General features: G+C 38.4%; 1 protein-coding gene across 33 annotated transcripts in view; it reads left to right on the top strand.

The window, feature by feature from the left end:
• The window catches only part of LOC134527943 (dystonin), a 667,118-nt gene that overhangs the window by 318,608 nt on the left and 329,599 nt on the right, over positions 1–18,911 (top strand). For all 33 annotated transcript variants that reach the window (XM_063360992.1, XM_063361024.1, XM_063361021.1 and 30 more), the window contains exon 3: positions 13,265–13,354. In XM_063360992.1, coding sequence (XP_063217062.1) covers positions 13,265–13,354 — 90 coding nt within the window. The remainder of the gene's footprint in view (positions 1–13,264; positions 13,355–18,911) is intronic.

Below are 18,911 nucleotides of genomic sequence, written 5' to 3'. Positions count from 1 at the left end.
CTTAGCTAACTTAATATTTGTACGCACACATTTTTCATTAATTCCAATAAATCTTAAATTTTTCAAATGCAAACATATCTTTATTTTTAAATAGTACGAGACTGTTTAAAAACACCGACTCGTATATATTTTCAGTCCATCACCATAAAACAAATCATGTCATCCTACATGAATGCTCAATAAGTTGCAGTTTGACTAATAAATTATGGTAAATTTTTGAAATTTTTATTTACAATGGCAGTTCTTAAATTACGTGTGTGGGTTGCACTATACAGAAATACGTGGTTACACAAGTGCTCTCGAAATTTACAATTTCAATATTCCTAGTTGGCGCTTTGGTCGAGAGTTCGCGATTCAGTACTTTACAATTGAAGTAGTAATTGACCAATACTAAACAGTACACGTCGATGGTTAGCTTCCTCAGATTAGTTATGTTATGCAAAGTTAAAAATTGTATTATTTGTCTTAAACCGCTGGGAAAAACTGACAATTTTTTTTTTCCCCCCTGCACGTTCTAATCCTTCAACAAGCACCCAAAGCCACGTAGTTGCTGCGTGCCGTGTCGAGTTAAAGTTGCAGTACGGAAGCTTGTACACAAGCTGTATAGCTTATTGTCCTTCGTCAGGACAATAACCTCGACAACTCGTGGGGCCCGCTGCTCGCGAGGGAAGCCGGCGGCGCACTCGCTAATGAGCTCGTCTGCCTCAGCAGGTGACCCACTGCGGGGACGCTAACTGCCGCGTCGGCTTTGTTAACAGCCTTCTCACGTGACCGCGCGGGTCTGCAGAACCTAGTCGCGGTCCTGCGATGCCTACAAACACCGAATACTTGCTCTTCCCATAGCGCCATAGCATCGGTGGACAGTTTAGTATCTATTTTTTTCATGCTCGTGCTTTTTGAAAATCATCCTATTATAAAAAAAAGTCAGTGTTGCTTACAACTTAACTTGATTCTGAACAAAAAACCCACAACAATATATAAAAATAAAATTTCAATTTACTCCAAGTGGAGTAGTTAAGTTAATAGTTATGCTCCAAACTCAATTTTGATTAATCTTAAAAAGCTGAGATGATTAAGTAGTATTCAAAACAACAATTTTTTTTATATGAAACACACAGTCTCTGAAAAATACATACAGGTAACATAATTTTTTATATTAAAAAATTATTGAAAATTGGAAATTTAAATTCGAAAAAATAAAAAAAATTGATACAAAATTCATAGTACTATTAGTAGATATTTTGAAAAGAAAACATTTTATCTTTGTCAAATGTTCACGTAACATTTTGGCGTATTTTCAAGAAATTAATCTTAAGTAATATAATTTTTTTTTTCAGTGTTCCCAAATACGTGGTATGAAACAATTTTGATCTCCAATTTCTAACAACGTGGTAGGCTAATTATAAACTAATAAAAACTAATCATTTCAAAAATACCTTTGTATGGAACTACCCAAGCATCCTATTAAAAGTAGGAAATTAAGACGTGGTGGCATGGTCACTTTCCCTATCGGCTAATTTATCATAATGTGGCTAGGATGTGATGTGGTTTCCATAGTAGTTTAATAGGAGTGAAATGTAATTAATTGTTACCAAGTATATTTTCATACATTTTCATTACGCAAAACTTTTGCTCGTTAAATTATTTACTTTAATATGGGGGGGGGGGGGGGGGAGGGAGTTGGACTCGTTCAAGTTATTATTCATACAGATTTTTATAGTTAATTACTGAAACTTTGACCTCGTAAATAGATAGTACGGAATTAGTTGGAATGCCTGGATTTGAACATTTTTAACAGAAATAAAATTATTTTCCCTGGTAAAGTCATGTGCGTTTGGTATTCACTTAAAGTAGTATGTGATGAACTAACCAGACATTCTTACAAATAGGAACAAATCAACACACTAATAAAAAACGCATAAAAAACGTCTGTTTCATACCGGTGTTTTTCTCTAGTAAGCGGCCAAAGCATATGATTTTATAAATCGATATTAAAAAAAATTAACGGGTAAATAAGCTTTCTAATTCCAATGTTTCTAGAAAAAAAAAAGAAAAAGAAAATAAACCTCGTGCGCAATTATGTTGTAGTGGCTGATAATTATGTACTATTTGTATGTATGTACATATTTATTAACTAATCCTTCATCCTTGATCATTTTTTGTGTTATGGATCAGCAGAAAACAACTAACAAAAAAAAATACTATCTGATCTACTAACATTACTAACAGTAAGTATTTCACAGTTTCAGAAAATGGTGAATATTTTCCTTATGTTCAATCGAAATCTAATTTTTCATCACAATACAGTATTGTAATGCGTTGTTAATATGTAGTGTATTTAGTAGCATTTAAGTAGTTTCTGCAATTTTCAGATCGTTAATACATGGGTTTGTCTTGTTTTCATGCATACCAGCATTGGAACTATATTAAGGTCAGTAAGGTAAATTACTTTTAATTTTACCTTCCAAGTGTTTTGTGTGCATACTGTTGGATGCGAAGAATCTAGTAACAGTAAGGTGAGAATTTAACATTGAATTTATTTTGACGTAAATAAGTAAATATAATTTGTAAACTTTCTGTGAAAGCTAGTTCGAATGTTCAAGTTTTTAATTTGTATTAAGTGCGCTTCGGAAAAGTTACAGTATTTTTAAAAAGTAGGAAAGAAATTAAATTATGACTTATGTAGAGTTATAAACTAACAAAATATTCTTTGCAAAACTTTCTAAAATTCTTCGTTCAGAAGATAGTTCGTATTTTTACCGTATTATCACCTTAATGATTACACACATTACTGAGTTTTAAACACATCTAGTTGAACATTTAAAAGAGCGTTTTTTTTTCCCTGTCAGACGATCTTGTTTTCAAATTTAAGCCAAAAAAAAAATTGGCCAGTATCAGTTCCAAAATTTAAGAATTTCCAAATTGAATTTGTAATTTTTTTTACTTATACTGGATTTAAAAAAAATCTACATTTCGTCAGATTTCACAAAAAAAACAACCATTAAAAGATTTTTTACATTGGTGTATCCAGAAATGAAAATAACGTAGTAATTAAATGGTTTAAATCTAAATAATGAGGGAAGAGAATCAATAACGACTCGTGAGTAAATAAAGGAAAATATTGCAGTAAATGTTCCATTTTTTATATGAATTTTTAATTTTTTGGACTGATATTTGGTTAATGTTTAAGGGACTCTGAAGATTGAAAACAAGTTCTGACGGAGCAATCAATCTATAAGCCCTTTTAAATTTTGCATTCAGATTTGTTTTAGCTTCAGCATATCTGTATTTATTAGAGTTTGCGTACGGTAGGGAAGTGAAATGTTGGTAAACACAACAGTGAAATATCTCCTGAACGAAGTATTTTTTGGATAATTTTACAAGGCGTTTATTTTGAACTTTGCAATTGAGTCCCAGAGTTTGGCCTTTGAGACATTCTGAACAGTCTGGAAAACACAGCATCAGGGCAACTGTAGGCATGCTGACTTGAGTGATGGAGGCACTATTAAGACGGGCAAGAATTTTTGGCGAAAAAATCTGAACTCCCATTAGACTGCAATATGGTATGGCCAGCGCAGTGGTTTCTTCCTTGTAATTTATGGAATCTGCAAGGGAATCTAAATACCTTATTTGACCAGGCCATTTACAACGCGTTCGTTCCCACACTGAATTACTGTGATTGGTGTGCCGACAGTAGACCCGAACCTTAAAGAAACTCTCCCAATCACGAAGAACAGACGATGCTACAGTGTTTAAACTCCCAGCTGGTCGCGTAAAATGCACGCCCCTAACTATTGGTGGTTTGAGCACGGCGGCGCATAGTCCGAACTTCGCTCCCCGTCGCTGGCGGTGGATGCGGGCTGTATCGATTGCCTCACCGCCACGCGAACTGGGTCACTGAAGCTGCAGTTCGACCCCCGGCGAGGCCCCTGCGCCGTAGTGCCGCAGGCAGCCCTCCTTGCTCCGCACTTCATCTCCCCCGCCCGTGCCACAACCTGATTGCCGAGCCTTGCGCGAAACATTCTTCAAGTAACGGTTGAAGAACCAGGTGGCGCAGTTGGTGCAGCCGTCGTCTGAGGCAAATTTTGGCGATGGTTTCCTGCCACAGATCATTGAGGGGTTGTTACAAGAAACAGTAATTACAGAATTGTACTTATTGATTAGTCTGTTTTTGCTCCAAACACATCAGATAAGTCGGCGCAGATCTGGCTCTTGAGCAAAAAAGGCGTGCTGTTGTATTGTATATTACGCACACACTTAAAATAATTTTGATGAAAAGTGGACTTAGCTCTGTTTCCCAGAAAACCCCTAAATCATCATGCATGTTTAGTATAGTATAATGTTACCGTTTCTAATAACCTTGTAGACGAGACTCAAGTAACTCTTAATAAATAATAATAATAATAATAATAATAATAATAATTCTAGTTCCCAATATATAGACTGCCCTTGGGGCGGGTGACTACCTCGAAAGTTATTTAATTGCGTTCTTGAGAAAGTCGAGATTTTCCCGAATGAGATAAAGTTCGTTGCGTTTATAGACAGCAGAAAGACGAAACAAGTATTTTCGGTAACCATTTTTGTGTCCTTGCCGAGCTTGATAAGTCGCGCGGTAAATTGCATCCTTATTTGCATTCTCTGGTGTCTGCTCTCTTCACAGATTGCAGTTAATTGATACATGCCTCTGCAACTGTGTAATTTTCACTTTCATCCTCTAATTATCTTCCGCGCACAGAAGGTTCGAGTCATGGATCGCTAGACCGGTTTGATGCAACTCTTCGCATCGTCCTATTTTGAGTTAGTGTTAAAAAATTCCCGTAGCATCCAGCGACTACTGTAATATTTTGCATATATTTTTACATTTGTCGAAGTTAATCAGGCCCATACGCCTTTAAATTATATACATAAAATATAACCTTACCGAAAAAAAAATCGGATTTATTTTTAAAGTAAGAATTACCTGAGCAATGTAATATAGCGATAATTTCTTGCCGCCATATGATACATGTAATCATTTCCCAACGCTCGCCATTTCACCCTACTCTGCTCTCATTGCTTGTAGCATAATTGTTCGTCACATAAATATAATATATTCATTTATCTCCTATACGCACGGTTTTTTTCCCCATGCACATGACCGTTCTATGCGTAGTTAAAAACCAGTGGGTTAGAAATGGTGGTGGCCAAATCTTGTGCGCACCTCCCATTAGTTAGTCCCACCTCTTAGTTACTGTTATGTTTTCATTTCTGAATCCGATCTTTAATTAGGATGTTTCTGATGTATTCTTGGGTATAGGCATACCAGATTGTCGTCTTGCTAGGCAGCCTGATTGTACACCAACTTGAGGCTGGACCGCCTTGCCTTATCACTCCCCCTTGCCTTAGAGATCTGAACTGCTCTGGCTTCAAAGAGAGAAAATTTTCTCATATGGTAAATAATTTTTCTTATTTTTTATAGTTTCTAATGAAGGCCATCGTATAAGAATCTTATTACATGCAAAATTCACTCACCTATAGGTACAACTATATTTTCATGTGGTTTTCATTCAGTTTCGAAGCATAACATGTTGAAATTTATATTTAACTTCTGCGATTAATTTGCCTTGATGCTTGTAAAAGTTAAATTATTATTTTTTTAAAAGTTTTTTTATAAAAAATTATAGTTACAAGACATTCTACCTTTCTTAACCTGTGAACAAAATAAAAGTTTTTAACTATATATATATGTTCTTTTTCGCGCTAAAAGAGCTGGATGTTAAGCGTCCAAATTATTTCTTAAGTTAAAAAAATATATATTAATTTTTTTTATTTGAAAATTTTGGTTTTAGCTTGAGTTTGATACGTTAGATTTTATGAAATATCAGTGCTATTGATGAGTATTTTCACACTTTTGACTCGTTGAATTTTTTTGTTAAAATGAATACTGCGTTTTGATTGTATTTTAAGTTCTCGCATAGAAGCTGCACAAAAGTTTTTACGTCTAGTGTCGCTTATATGCTAGCATGATGCAGCGCAATATACTTGCTCTGCAATATCAGCGTTGTAAATCCATCAGTTTCCAGTGGCTCATTATCCTTAACAACCGGTCAGAAAATCATTAAAGATTGACCTTCAAATATAAAGGTAGAGTTAATTAAAATTTGACCTTCAAATGCCTACATAAATTTGAATGTAGTCGGAGTGATACTGTCACTAAAGAAATGTAGTTTCCTATTATTTTAAAAAATAGCCATCAGTGTTAAGTTTGCTGTACGAAATGTAATATGTTATTTCTATAACCTTTGACGTCATCAATCAGCGTTAAAAGTTCTCTAGTAAAGAACTAACAAGAAATGAGGCAACGAATGTGTATTAAAATATAAAACCTGACTGATTTTTTTTTGCACTCTAATGGTATTGTGCGTTCATTTCTTGTACAATCAAAACATGAAGAGCGATTTTCTGACTTATATTTTAACATATATTGTAGTAGCTTGGAGAACCTTATGCCATAGATATAATGTGAATATTTTAAATATTCTTGAAGTAGTACTATGGATATGACGTGACCCTCATAAGTTAGTCTGGCTTCAGCTTCACAAAAGAATATTACAAAAAAAAAAGATCACTAGGGAACAGCCAGCATTGTGTTTTTTTTTTTTGCTGTGATAATTTTATTTTTAAATACAGGTAATTTGAGACGACAATACGACGCAGAACAGATACACTGGAGAAGGGATCGGCTATGCCCTATATTAGGGAACTATAGTGGTCTCGGGAACGAATAGAAGAATAAACTGAGATGGTTGTACCCGGGTCGTTTGAAATGCGGAATGTCTACCCACTGCGCCGCTTCGCTCCGTCTGGCATGCAGTATTGACCCGCCCCAACCTCTCTCCGACGCGCTTGTCTCGCTCTTTTCGCGCCTACCTCTTCTTTCGATCTCGTGTGTCGCTCTTTCCCGCGTAGCACTAGACACTGTCTGGCCCTTGCGACTCAGTTCCAACGTCCTTTTTTATTTAGCCGTTCTCCCCGGTGCGGTGTCATACATTTGTTCACCGTGTGCGTTAGTTGTCAATAACTTTACAAATTTAAGACTAGTTACTTAATCTATTGATTGTTCTACCATAGACCGATTTACAACGGATAGCAATACCATGAAATATTTTACAGCGAATCCAGCATGGTCTTTGTGAAAATTAAGTAACAATATTAGTCATTATTGGTGCGTGTCCACGCATGTGCACTGGTGAGCCCCAAATCCTCCCAACAACTTATTATTACACGTTCTTTGAATAATTTTTGCAGTAAGAAATATTGATTTAACTTAATATATGGTACATTTCTGGTTTTCGCTGGTTGTCTTATAAGAAACCCTAGCAATGGACACCAATGATGAGTAGATAAACACACGGAAAAATTAACTAATCTCAGTGATGTAAAATGTTAAGACTGATTTGGTTCCGTGTGTTTATTACTCATCTTTGTGAGTTTTTATTTTGTGACAAGCAGCGCCAACCAGCAATGATACACGTACAAGGCGTTGTGTTAAATCAATAATAGCGACTCTTCGCGGGCCGCGCGACCACAGTGTGCCACCACGTGCCTCTCTCTCTCTGTGTGTGTGTGTGTGTGTGTGTGTGTGTGTGTGTGTGTGTGTGTGTGTGTGTGTGAGTGAGTGATTGAGAAGGGGGGAGGGGGTTAGTAAGTGGAAAGTGCGCAGCCAAGTCTCTCGTGTGACGCCGCCGGCCGCCTCATTAAACAACGCCTTGTATAGCAGAAACCCGCCCGCCCTCCCTCCCTCCCTCCCTCCCTCTAGAAGGTTCTCCTTCTGAAATATATCGACAGCTTTGTTTGCGGACAATTAGCGCTCGCGGCATGTGGGAGCGGTTCAAGGACTACCGGCCGAGTGTGGAGCTGGAGGCGGCGCCATCTTCCACCCGCGTGGCTCGAAACCCGCAACTCCCCTGCACTTTGAATAGCAATTACAATCCTTACACAAGCAATCAAAATAACGATTGAAATTACACACGCTAGTTGTAATCTACCGAAACTCTTAAAACTTTTACAAAAAACATATTATTGTATTTGTATGTTTTTATTTCAAGAAATGCGCACTTGGTTTTACGTTTCCTGTTACATGATCTTGACTTCTTGACTTGAGATGTTAGTTTTATGTAAACATTATTACGAACGTAATAACAGTTTCACGTACCCCTGTTCTTTATCCCGTGCCTTATTTTGACTACACACATTCAACATAGATCACAAGGAAAGATCAAGCCAATGCTGTGTCGCAACTGCTTGTGTGCTACGTTGCGATACGAAACCATCTCTCTTCTGTTACATTAATAATTTTCTCCTAATAAATAACTTTGTCACAGAATATTCCATTAACCCATTTTCTACGAAAAATACAACAAACACACGGAATAACTCATCATAATTGTACCGAAAAATTCATGGTTTCATAGATAAATAGATGCCCGAATAAATATATGCGACCTGCTATACTTCTGAATTAGATTACAGTATGTAATGTGATACTGTGTGCCAGTTGACGCTGTTACGATGCCTGTGGAATGGCCTGAACTGCCGTGCTTATTGTCGTTGTCCTGGTATTTTATTTGAGGTGGTGTTAGGGTGGTGGTGGTGGTGGTGGTGGTTTCATATATACTCGACAAGGTTGAACATAGTCAAAGCTGTTCAAGAGTAGGGCCACGCCCACAGCATTAATGTAACATTCAGGGATGTAAGCAGAGAGTTGGGATCGAAAAGAGAAGGGGAGGGGGGGAGGAGAGAGAGAGAGAGAAATCCCATCCCATAAATCGTAAAAAATGTATAAAAATCTCTCATTCCCACCAACAAAAAAGAAAGAAAAAACTCAATCTTCTTGATGGAAGTGTACCACTGGAGTCAACTGTTAATGTGACCTTCAGTCATTAGTTTTTTTTAACACTACACATATAAAGCGTAACCGCCACGAATGTCATCTATGAAAAAACTACTTTTAAGAGGGGGTAGCCACCAATATGTTTGTCTCTGGACGGTATTTATTTAGCCATAAGGAGACTGTGGAATTACGTGGGTTCATGTGTTAGGCTAAAGTCGAAACTAATACCTTTGTGCTGCTATTGGCTCACAGAAACCCTCAACCTAATTACTGCTGAAGCACCGGCTACTCAGAAATACAGGTTATCAACAGATGATAGTTACCCGATTATGCAGACTGTTGAGTTTATCCAAAAGGTGGAATAATTTATTTATTTCCAAGGTGTGGTAATAGGTATGTTAGTGTCGATTTCTATCGCTTCAGAAATTTTGTTCGTGTGTTCCCTAATACCTCAACGTGACAACCTTAGAAAAATGTTATAGCTATAAATGTGTGAATATAAAATGAAGACCCACTCTCTCCTCTTGAGCAGTCACAGCCGGAATGCTGGAGCTGCTATTCTGCAGCGCGGCGCAGCGTGTGAGACTGTTTGTGTTGCTTGCAGACGTACACGTGCCTGCACGTGTGCACCGTCACCAACAACGTGCCGTGCTGCGCGACCACAGTGAGTCCCCCGCCTCATCCCTGCCTGCCCTCCTCTTGCCGGGAGGTTCAGTTGTTGCAGCATGATGCCTAGTAACTTATTATGCATTAGTCGTCAGGCAATCTGTTATCCGGCACCGATGCAGCGGCTCGCGTTTGGATTTTTTTTTCGGATGGATTCGGATGTTGATTGTATTATTTCTGCCATAGAGCATCTTATTACAGCGTGTTTTAATATAATTATGCTGTGTATTAAATTTTCTTTGGTGTTCACGATTATGGACTTTAGATAATCCAGCACAGCCGCTACGTTTCCTAATAGGCTGTTAACATGGTTCTGTTTATCAGGCCACGTTTAGACTAAATTATAAATAGTTATATACGTGCTATTTTTTTCCTTAAACAGTTAAATTATAAAATTGTTAAAATGAAAGCGACTCTACTGGACACGAAACTAACAGGACGTGGTGCAGAGCGGCTTTTATCCAACAATAATTCAATACATTATCCACCTTAGTCAGAATTTCGAACTCGTGAAAAAAGTGTATGGACCGTTGTTCGTGTGGGTTTTTAATATTCTTTTTTTATTTTGCGTACAGATATTTTGGCGGATGTTAGGATGGTCTGTACAAATTATTTGTGATGGACATATGTTCTGAAATGCTTATATTATTCGCTGTACGAATTGTCAAATCTAAATTCTCTATAGTAATCACAAGCAACATATTTATCCCCAAATCTATTATAATTTCGTTAGCTTGTTGCATATTATTGGTGATGTACTGTGAAGTGAATGACTGCACGTCTGACCATCTTTTCAACTTAAAATAATACTTACAGCTGTATGAGAGCTTTGAACATAATTTTTTGCTTTTAATAAAGTTCAAAGTTTCATTAGAACGAGTCTGGAATTAGATGTTCAATAATATTTTTTATGACATTTTGCAGAATACTTGGCTGATTGTGTCCGGCGATTCACATGATTTCAAAACAATTTACGATTACTATTTTGTAACCAATTAAAAGATAACTCATGCGTAGGATCTATTGCCATTTACTGAAAATTTATATTTTAAGAACAAAAAAAAATCATGCTCATACAACCAAACCTTTTTGCATTTTTAAAGTTTTTATTTTGTATTTTTGTACTCGAGTGTTGTTTTTCTGTGTAGTTGTGTTAAAATATTGCACAGCTTTGTAGCTTTTTTTAACACTCATAATGTATGCTTTACTTCAAACATTTAAGTTTGTAGGTAGGTATTTTATGGATTAATTTACTTTTTGAATTAATCTATCGTGTTTTGTACCGAACTAGGTTGACATTCAACACGTGACCTGTGGGGTAGTATGGTGTTGCTTACATTGGAAAGGGGAGGGGTTAGTATATTTGGGAGCATTTGTTTTTGAACTAATCGTATGTGGTATTTACGATATCATGAATTATACGTAATTAACGAATGTATGAGGTTTGATTGTTTTGATCCAAAGAAGAATAAACGACTTCGTGAAAGTAGCTTTCAGATTGGCCTCTAAAATGGCGTGTTAATCTTTTTTTTATTTTAAAATGGTGTGAATGACAACTACCTGAATTCAGTGTGTAGCCGATGTACTTGCAAGACGAATGTGACCGATGGTAGCTTATCGTGTGGGAGATTATCCTGATTTTATTATTAGTTTTGAATTTATTAAAAATAATTGTTCAAAGTGCCGACGTAGGAATCCTTTTAAAGCTAATACCACGCCAGCAAATGACTTTAGTTCAGGCATGTTGTAGCTAAGTGCTAATACAGTGCTCTATAGGAAGTCAAAAATACTTAAACTTATATTTAAACGAAGTAAGACATCAGTAATTTCAGTTAGCTTAATAAAGCAGATAATAATCTTTCCCTTGATATTTGTCTATCATCTTTTATTTAAAAAATATATATTTTTTAATCATTACAGCTGTGATATCGGTCACTATCCTGCTATATTGTGTATACCCGGCGTTGTTAAGACTCAATCCTCCTAATAGAACTCGTGGATGTTGGAATGGCGTGACTTGTTTGCACATTTTGTCTTAGCCCACGCTAATACTAAATTTATTGTTGATCGTCGTGGAGTCTAATATCCGTTTATTTCCTTTAGTGCAGATTAAAGTGATTCACTACTGGACGTAACACGTGCTGTGGACTCTGAAGGGTAGTCTTGGGTGTTTGTAGTTGTTTTGCTACACAATCTCAGCAGGCTGTCGTCTCAGTCGCTTAAATGTGCATGTTGATATACTTTTTGGAATATATATATATGTATATAAGTTGTGACCGTAATTACGCTTAGACCGACTCATGTGTAACTATGTCTAAATAGTCTGGTGAAAAGAAAACAAAAGTCGGCAGGACTAAGAAAAAAAACTAGAATTGTGGTACTTATTTGTGCAATTTAAAATCAGCACTGTACTTTTGGTATGGGTATTACTATCTGAGGCTTAACAGCATTCATGATAATTTCCCAGGTTTTTATAAGTGTTATAATCATACCCAATAGTCTGCACAACTATACTCCTTCACTCTCCTTCATTGGGGCGACTACTTCAAACTTCAAAAAAGTAGCCTTGTCGATCAAGACAGATAGGTTGACCTCTGGAAAGTATTGAGCTTTGGGAGTAGTTGATACTCATTTCAGGATCTTTAATTGCTTTGCACGGAATTACACGACGTCGTCGTTTCATTTACTCACTAAGTCATTTCGAAATATTGAATTCAATCATATGAATTACTTGAGAGTATGCGGGGAAAATAATACAATTCACACTGCATTAAATCATCTGTTAAATAATTGTAATTTTTTTATGCCCACATCGCCCTTTACTTGTCTTTTAACAGTTATTACTACAGTATTTTCAGAACATTTATTATTTTTGGGCTTCATTCAATTGTCTTGAAAGTACTAGATGAATTATAAAGTTTTTATGGAGAAACCATTCTTAAAATGTTTACCACAACGTAACATATTATTTTATTTTAAAGAATTTGAAGATTCTATTTCTTAAAATAAAAATGGCCACGTCTATGACTTTGTAGTTACATTACGGGATTAAATTCAGTACAAATTGAATGTAATTGGAGTTAATATTTTAATTTTTGACATGACGTTTAGTCTTAAAACTTGCAATGTTAAATATATGTTTTCTTTTTTGGAATCACTGCTTATAATTGCTTCACCTTTAGAGGGATAATTTTTTTTGGATACGTGTGGAGGTGACTTTAGTATCTATGCGCAAGCCTATGTAGTTTATTATGCAAGTTGCTTTTACTCAGATAATATTCTGTATTAACGTGTCATACATGTGTGTTTTTCTCTAGTTAATTTTACTTAGATAATCTGTTGTATTAACATGTTATATATGTGTTTTTTGTATTGCTGTTACTTGCACGATTGTGTTCTCTAGGAGCAGCTTCGCTGTGTGGAAGAAAACTGCATGCTTTTATTTTTATTTTGTTTGTATTTGTGTGATTTGTAGCACCATTTTTTTTTTTAAATTAAAATTTGGTCAGCTAACGATACATTGCAATATTATGTCCACTTTATTAGTCTGTTCTAAAGGGATGACTAGTGATCTGTATGAATATATTTTTGGTTTTCTAATTAGGTAACGTAGCCTGCAATCGTAGCTTAGTTTTGATGCGTTCAGTTTGTTTGTGTTGTGTTGTGTGACCGACTCTGCTTGTTCACTCGCCGACATGTCGCTGACCGCAGATGTTGTGTTCTCAGGCGAACCGACATGTCGGCGACCTGTTTACGGACCTCCGAGATGGGCACAACCTCATCTCGCTGCTCGAAGTCCTGTCTGGGGAGCACCTGGTGAGTCACTGCATGTGCATCGTGTTTTATACTCTTAACAAATACTCGCGGATAAATGCATTTTTTGTTCAGGGGGATTCGAAGGGAAATATAAAAATAAATAAGATTAGCATTTGTGTATTTAAAAAAACTTGCTCCCAAAACAGGGGGTTTGGACTGTCACATCAATCTAAAATTGAGTCACTTCCTATGTAACTTGTTCCAGGCGTTGTGCCGGCTCACATTGCTTCACCAAAAATAACATATCGACTTAATTACATAACTTCAGAGAAAGGGGGGGGGGGTATGTCACACCCCAATTTCCTCTCCCCTCTCCCCTCTCCCCTCTCCCCTCTCCCCTCTCCCCTCTCCCCTCTCCCCTCTCCCCTCTCCCCTCTTCTTGCGTCTGCCATTGACAAGATGTGCTGTACACATAAACATGTTCCATACAAACGTGTGTGTTAGTAACTTCTATTACATATTCAGTAATTAGATATTATAGTCGGAAGTTGTCCTTTAAAACTTGGCAATGTTGCCACTATAACTCTGTCATTGTTGCTTTACGTGGCAAAATGGAGTAACATCTTCGTTAACGGAAACGACGATAATCGCGGAGAGAACAGGGTTCTCCATTCTGCACAAAGTAACTGGGAAAATAAAGGAATGGTTATGCTTACGGACCATCCCTGCACGTGTCTCAGTGATACCGAGTAACCATGGCAATGGCAGGCGAGTCCAGTGTCTTACCGCTGCGCCGTGGTATTTCCTTTGGTTATATATGAGATAATCAATAATGGTGTCTAATGTTTTGCAGAATACTTAACTTAGTAAAGTCTTAATCTTTCGTTAAATTAGTAACACTAAGCAATTTTTTTTTATAAGAATGACGTTAGTTTGAATTTTATTTATTGTCTTTTTCACACATGATGCTAACTAACTAAATTGACTGAAACTGTCCGTTGGCGACATCTTTGTTGTCTCTTGGGTCATATTTGCCCAGTCAAATTGGTCTACAGCCGCATGGTTGTTGCAGTCTAAGAATATCCGAAGTTAAGTTTATTAAGGACGATGTTTTTGACAGTTTAATAGCGTTAGGTACGTACTAGTCATCAACTCATCACATATTATTTAGTAGGATTATGTAACAATGCGTTCTAATGAACTCTGCAGTTTAGATGGGTTTTACTTGGTACCTATCATTTTCTACGTTATAAAAATTACAGCAAACTGAATTACTTGTGCACTGCTAAAACCTAACACTAAACAATACCTGCTATTTAATTACGGATGGTACAGTTGTCAAAGATGAAACTACAGCTTGCCTCCCTTGTGATTTAATATGATAATGCCTTAGCTTTATAGGTAAACTTTGTGGAAATTACTGCAGTAGTTCCCGAGTCACAGTAAAACAATCATCGTAGAAAGGCTTGCATTTTTACTTATATTTTGTTTTTAAAAGTTTTCCCAGAAAAATAAATCTAAATTCTGAAAAGATAAAGGAAGTTGAATCACACGTTCGTAAGCAGATCACTCGCATGGCAGTGTGTGTCAGTATGCGCGCACTGCCAGAAGCAGGGCTCTGACGGGACCTCGACTGTCGACTGTCGACTGTCGCCGTGCCGCGCGGCCGGTGGCAATGAACTCTGTCTGGGCGTGTTCCGTATTCAGACCTCGGGCTGGCGCCCAGCCATCCATCGGCCCGCTCCGCCGCGCCTGGGCGGGACTCTGCCGCAGCTCTCTCGCGCCGCACTGTACATCACCGAGGCTGCAACATGCGGGCGTATTGTGCTTTGTTGCTGGCTCTGTCTCACGACACTTGCCACTTTTCTTGTCCTTACTATTGCCGTAAATTTATCACGACAGCTCTTTTACATTCTGTGTTTGGTCTTAAATTTTGTCACCATCCTATAAAAAAGTGTTTATAATTACTATCACTCGCGTGACCTTTTATATTTCATAAGCAACGTTTACTGTCTGGCGAGAAAATTTGTTACCCAACTCGCCGCGTTGTACCGACCTTTAAGCTTAGCTACTGCCCTTTTGTTATCTTATTCACTTGTAAGTCACAGCTGCCACCAGATTAAAAGACAGTCGCTGTTTTTCACACACTTTGCAATAACTCTATTAATCCACGTTACCTCTAAACGTACACCACTGCTGAAAATAGCGTATCACAAGTCTGCCTTTATGTCTTACCTCTTCCCTTCCCCCCCCCCCCCCCATACCTGAAGGGCCGTCTACCTTAGAACAGCTTTAATACTAGTACAGTGCAACAACTTCGGAATTAACCGTGAAAACGTGATAATAAATACAGTTCACTGTGTGGCACTATTTCAATGAAGGTGTCTAATTTTTTAAAATTAGGCTTAATGTGGCCGCCTGGCAGGACGGACGAGCTCTTAACAGATCGGGGTCGCTAAGGGCGACACTGGCTCGCGCATCACACCACGTCTCTTCGCCTTTACGCGCCCGGCGTAGCATTGGTTTGTAGTGTTCTCGTCCGTAACGCGCCTCTATAGGCCTTTAAACGGCGACCCTGTATTTTATTGGCGGAATATTAAAGATAACCACTCCTTACACTTCCCTATACCATTTACAATGCTGTGTGTAGTAATTTTTATACCTAAAAAGTCCGTGAAATCACCAGTTTAAGCCTTTTCCACTGTCCAAAAAGTACACGTTATAGAGGAAACCATGGAACAAACTTGTATAGGCTAGTGCAGTGGCTCTTGAATACTATTTGTAATCCCTTTTAATAAATCTGGCGCGTTAACAACTGGAGTCTGCAGGCGGTTTGGCTACCTAGCCAGGCTGTCACCGACAGGGAGGTCATTAAGGACGAGTAAACTCGATAAATAAGTTCAGGAAAATGAGGGAAACAACCAGCAATGCCTGGAGTGGTATTGGGAAAAAAAACAGAAAACTGAAATCAGGATGGATGGACCGTGATTCGAACCCGTGCCCCCGGGCTCATCCTCGCTACATAAGTTGTTCTCAACATAGTTATAAAAATTGTTCAAAGATCAAAATATAAATTTCTTTTCGTTTCTGCATATATAGTACGAGCATCTACTGAGGGCAGTGCTAATGAGTGAGCGCTCACGTGTTTAGTCAGGGGCAGAATCTTTGACCCAAAACTCTGGAATAATTCATAATGCTCATTCATGAAAACAGCAGACATTAAAAGATTTGCAGCTCTACCATAAGATTGTGGAGTGCAGTCTTCCTAAGCCTCTTTGTTGTATATAACCATAACACATAAAATCTGAACTTTCCCCTCAACTTCTACGTAGATGTTCCGCAATCGCATTTCAGTTATGCAGGACACTTAAAACCACTAAACTTTGCTATAAACTCAGGATATGAGCTTGATTGCTTTGTCTTACTTTGTGATGAAATGCAAATTAACTTATCGTCAAATAGAAACGGGTAATGGGTCATGTAATGAGGAGCAACGTTTGTCGGGAAACAAGTACTTATTTTCGGAAACGCCTTGATTCAGCGCCTGGCGGGAAGGCAATTCGCAATGCGAATAAGAGTTACGTCGTGCCTACCTCGCAGACCACCTAACTTAAACCCGGTGGATTTCTTTTTGTGGGGCTGTGTTATGGTCACGTTTTACGTCACGCGACACATCATCGCAACTGTTTGAAAGCGAACGACCATCAGAAACTCTCTTGGCATTTCCGTTAGTGTTAGTCGTCAACAATGTAGACAGGTATTCGACAAAGGCACCGAAATTGCGCATGTCCGAATTGCCCGTTCACAGGTTCACGTATTTGACCCAAGAAACTATTCAGCTGCTTACAGACTGTTACGTCATTGATGGCTGAGGATTTCAGCGATACAGGCACCTAGCGTCGATTGTCAGCCGCCAAGACACTTGGTCTGGTCACGAGTTGTACTATCTATTCCTAAAAGATAGGCATCAGGCGGGTGTTGCTAGCATTGATTGATGTATGCCTACTGTCAGGCGGTATGGGCTGATTTACAGTGTACATCAATGAAGATGAAATAAACTGATCTTAATGGATATAAACTCATCTTTGACCTACGATGTGCCGATCGAACTGCCAGTCAGCAGATGTAGACAATGCCATGTGCATTAGTTTACATTTCAAATTCAAGCAGACTCTTGATCTAGTTAACAATATTCCATATAACGTGGTGATCCGGTGCAGTACATATTCCAACTTACAATTTGGAAACTAAACACTTTACGCATTGGAAGTTGGCATGTAAAGTTATAATATATTAATCCATATATACGTGCCAGCAGTGCGTGCTATGATGCGTGTTTTATACGATTTAAAAACCCGCTGTCTCCCCCGTAGTGATGTTCGGCCCGGCACGTGTGACTGTGCAGCTGCTTGCGCAGTAGCGGTTTGTTGCCGTGGTCCGGGGACACGCTGTATAGCGCCGGGCGCGCCCTGACCTGCCCGCGGCTCGCGCGACGGCTGGGATGGTAATTACAGACCGCGCATGCGCGCTGCCACTCCCGCCGCCGGGCGCTCCCTTCCCCCAAAGGTCAGTCCCGCCCCCCCTTGCTGCCCGCAGCATTCAGCGCGCCAGGTCTTGTGATATGAGGCGCCCGCCTAGTCAGGGGTGTGATAGGTGCGACGCTCGCTGGTGCTTTCGACGTCGTTTTGCTTAGGGCAACTATGAGATCTGAGCGGTAACCAAAACATATGACGGAGAAATGAAGATAAAGGTGTAATGAAGACCTAGCAGCTCGCGGCTACGACCGCCTTGTTGGTGGGCGAGCGATCTGACTACTCGATCAACTTCTTTACTATATGATAAACTTTTCCACTCAATTATTAACTTTCATCGCATTTATCTTTTCTTGAAATCTCTTTTATTGGCTATTTGCCCCCCGTTTAGATCTCCCATTAGTTTTTTTTCCCGCAATGCACCTCACTTATTTCAATATTTATCGTCTGTATTTACTTAAAAAAAAAACACACACACACACAAACACACACAAATGTCACTTCTTACATAGTCCATAATTTTACCAAGAAGTGCTGCGTGAAAGTTGTTATTCGCAGTTAACCAGTTTTAACGTGTCGGGGTGACCATAAATGAAAAGCCATTCACGTGGCAGGAATACAGGTTTTCAAAGCTTGCAGACTGGAACACTGTACGTGTTCCACCCGATGTTCTCAAAGCAAGGAAAATACCAATACCCTTACCTAGGAATAATTTTGCATCATTGTAAACTTGTGAAAGTAACTAACTATATGCCTACCCATAAGTTCTTTTAATCAACTCAGATGAATGCTATAATTGCTTGATGTGAGCGTATGGCGTGGTATCACCGTTTGAACTACTTTTTTAAATATACAAAATGTATAATTAGAAGTTAGGCACGGTATTAATATTTGAAATTGCACTTTAAGGTGCCTGCCTAGTCAAGGGAATATTGGTTAGGAAGGCGGGTGATAAGTGCGACACTCGCTGGTGCATATAGCGCGTTATAGCCTCTAAGCGCAAGGCTGTGGACTCGTCATGGATAAGGAAACTATGAGATTTGAGCCATAACCATAAAATTATATGGCGGAGAAATGTGTAATTC

The sequence above is a fragment of the Bacillus rossius genome, chromosome 1 (genome assembly GCF_032445375.1).
Source record: "Bacillus rossius redtenbacheri isolate Brsri chromosome 1, Brsri_v3, whole genome shotgun sequence".
NCBI classification, from domain to species: domain Eukaryota; kingdom Metazoa; phylum Arthropoda; class Insecta; order Phasmatodea; family Bacillidae; genus Bacillus; species Bacillus rossius.
The sequence above is the reverse complement of the archived record's forward strand: the minus strand, read 5'-3'. Positions and strand labels throughout refer to the sequence as shown.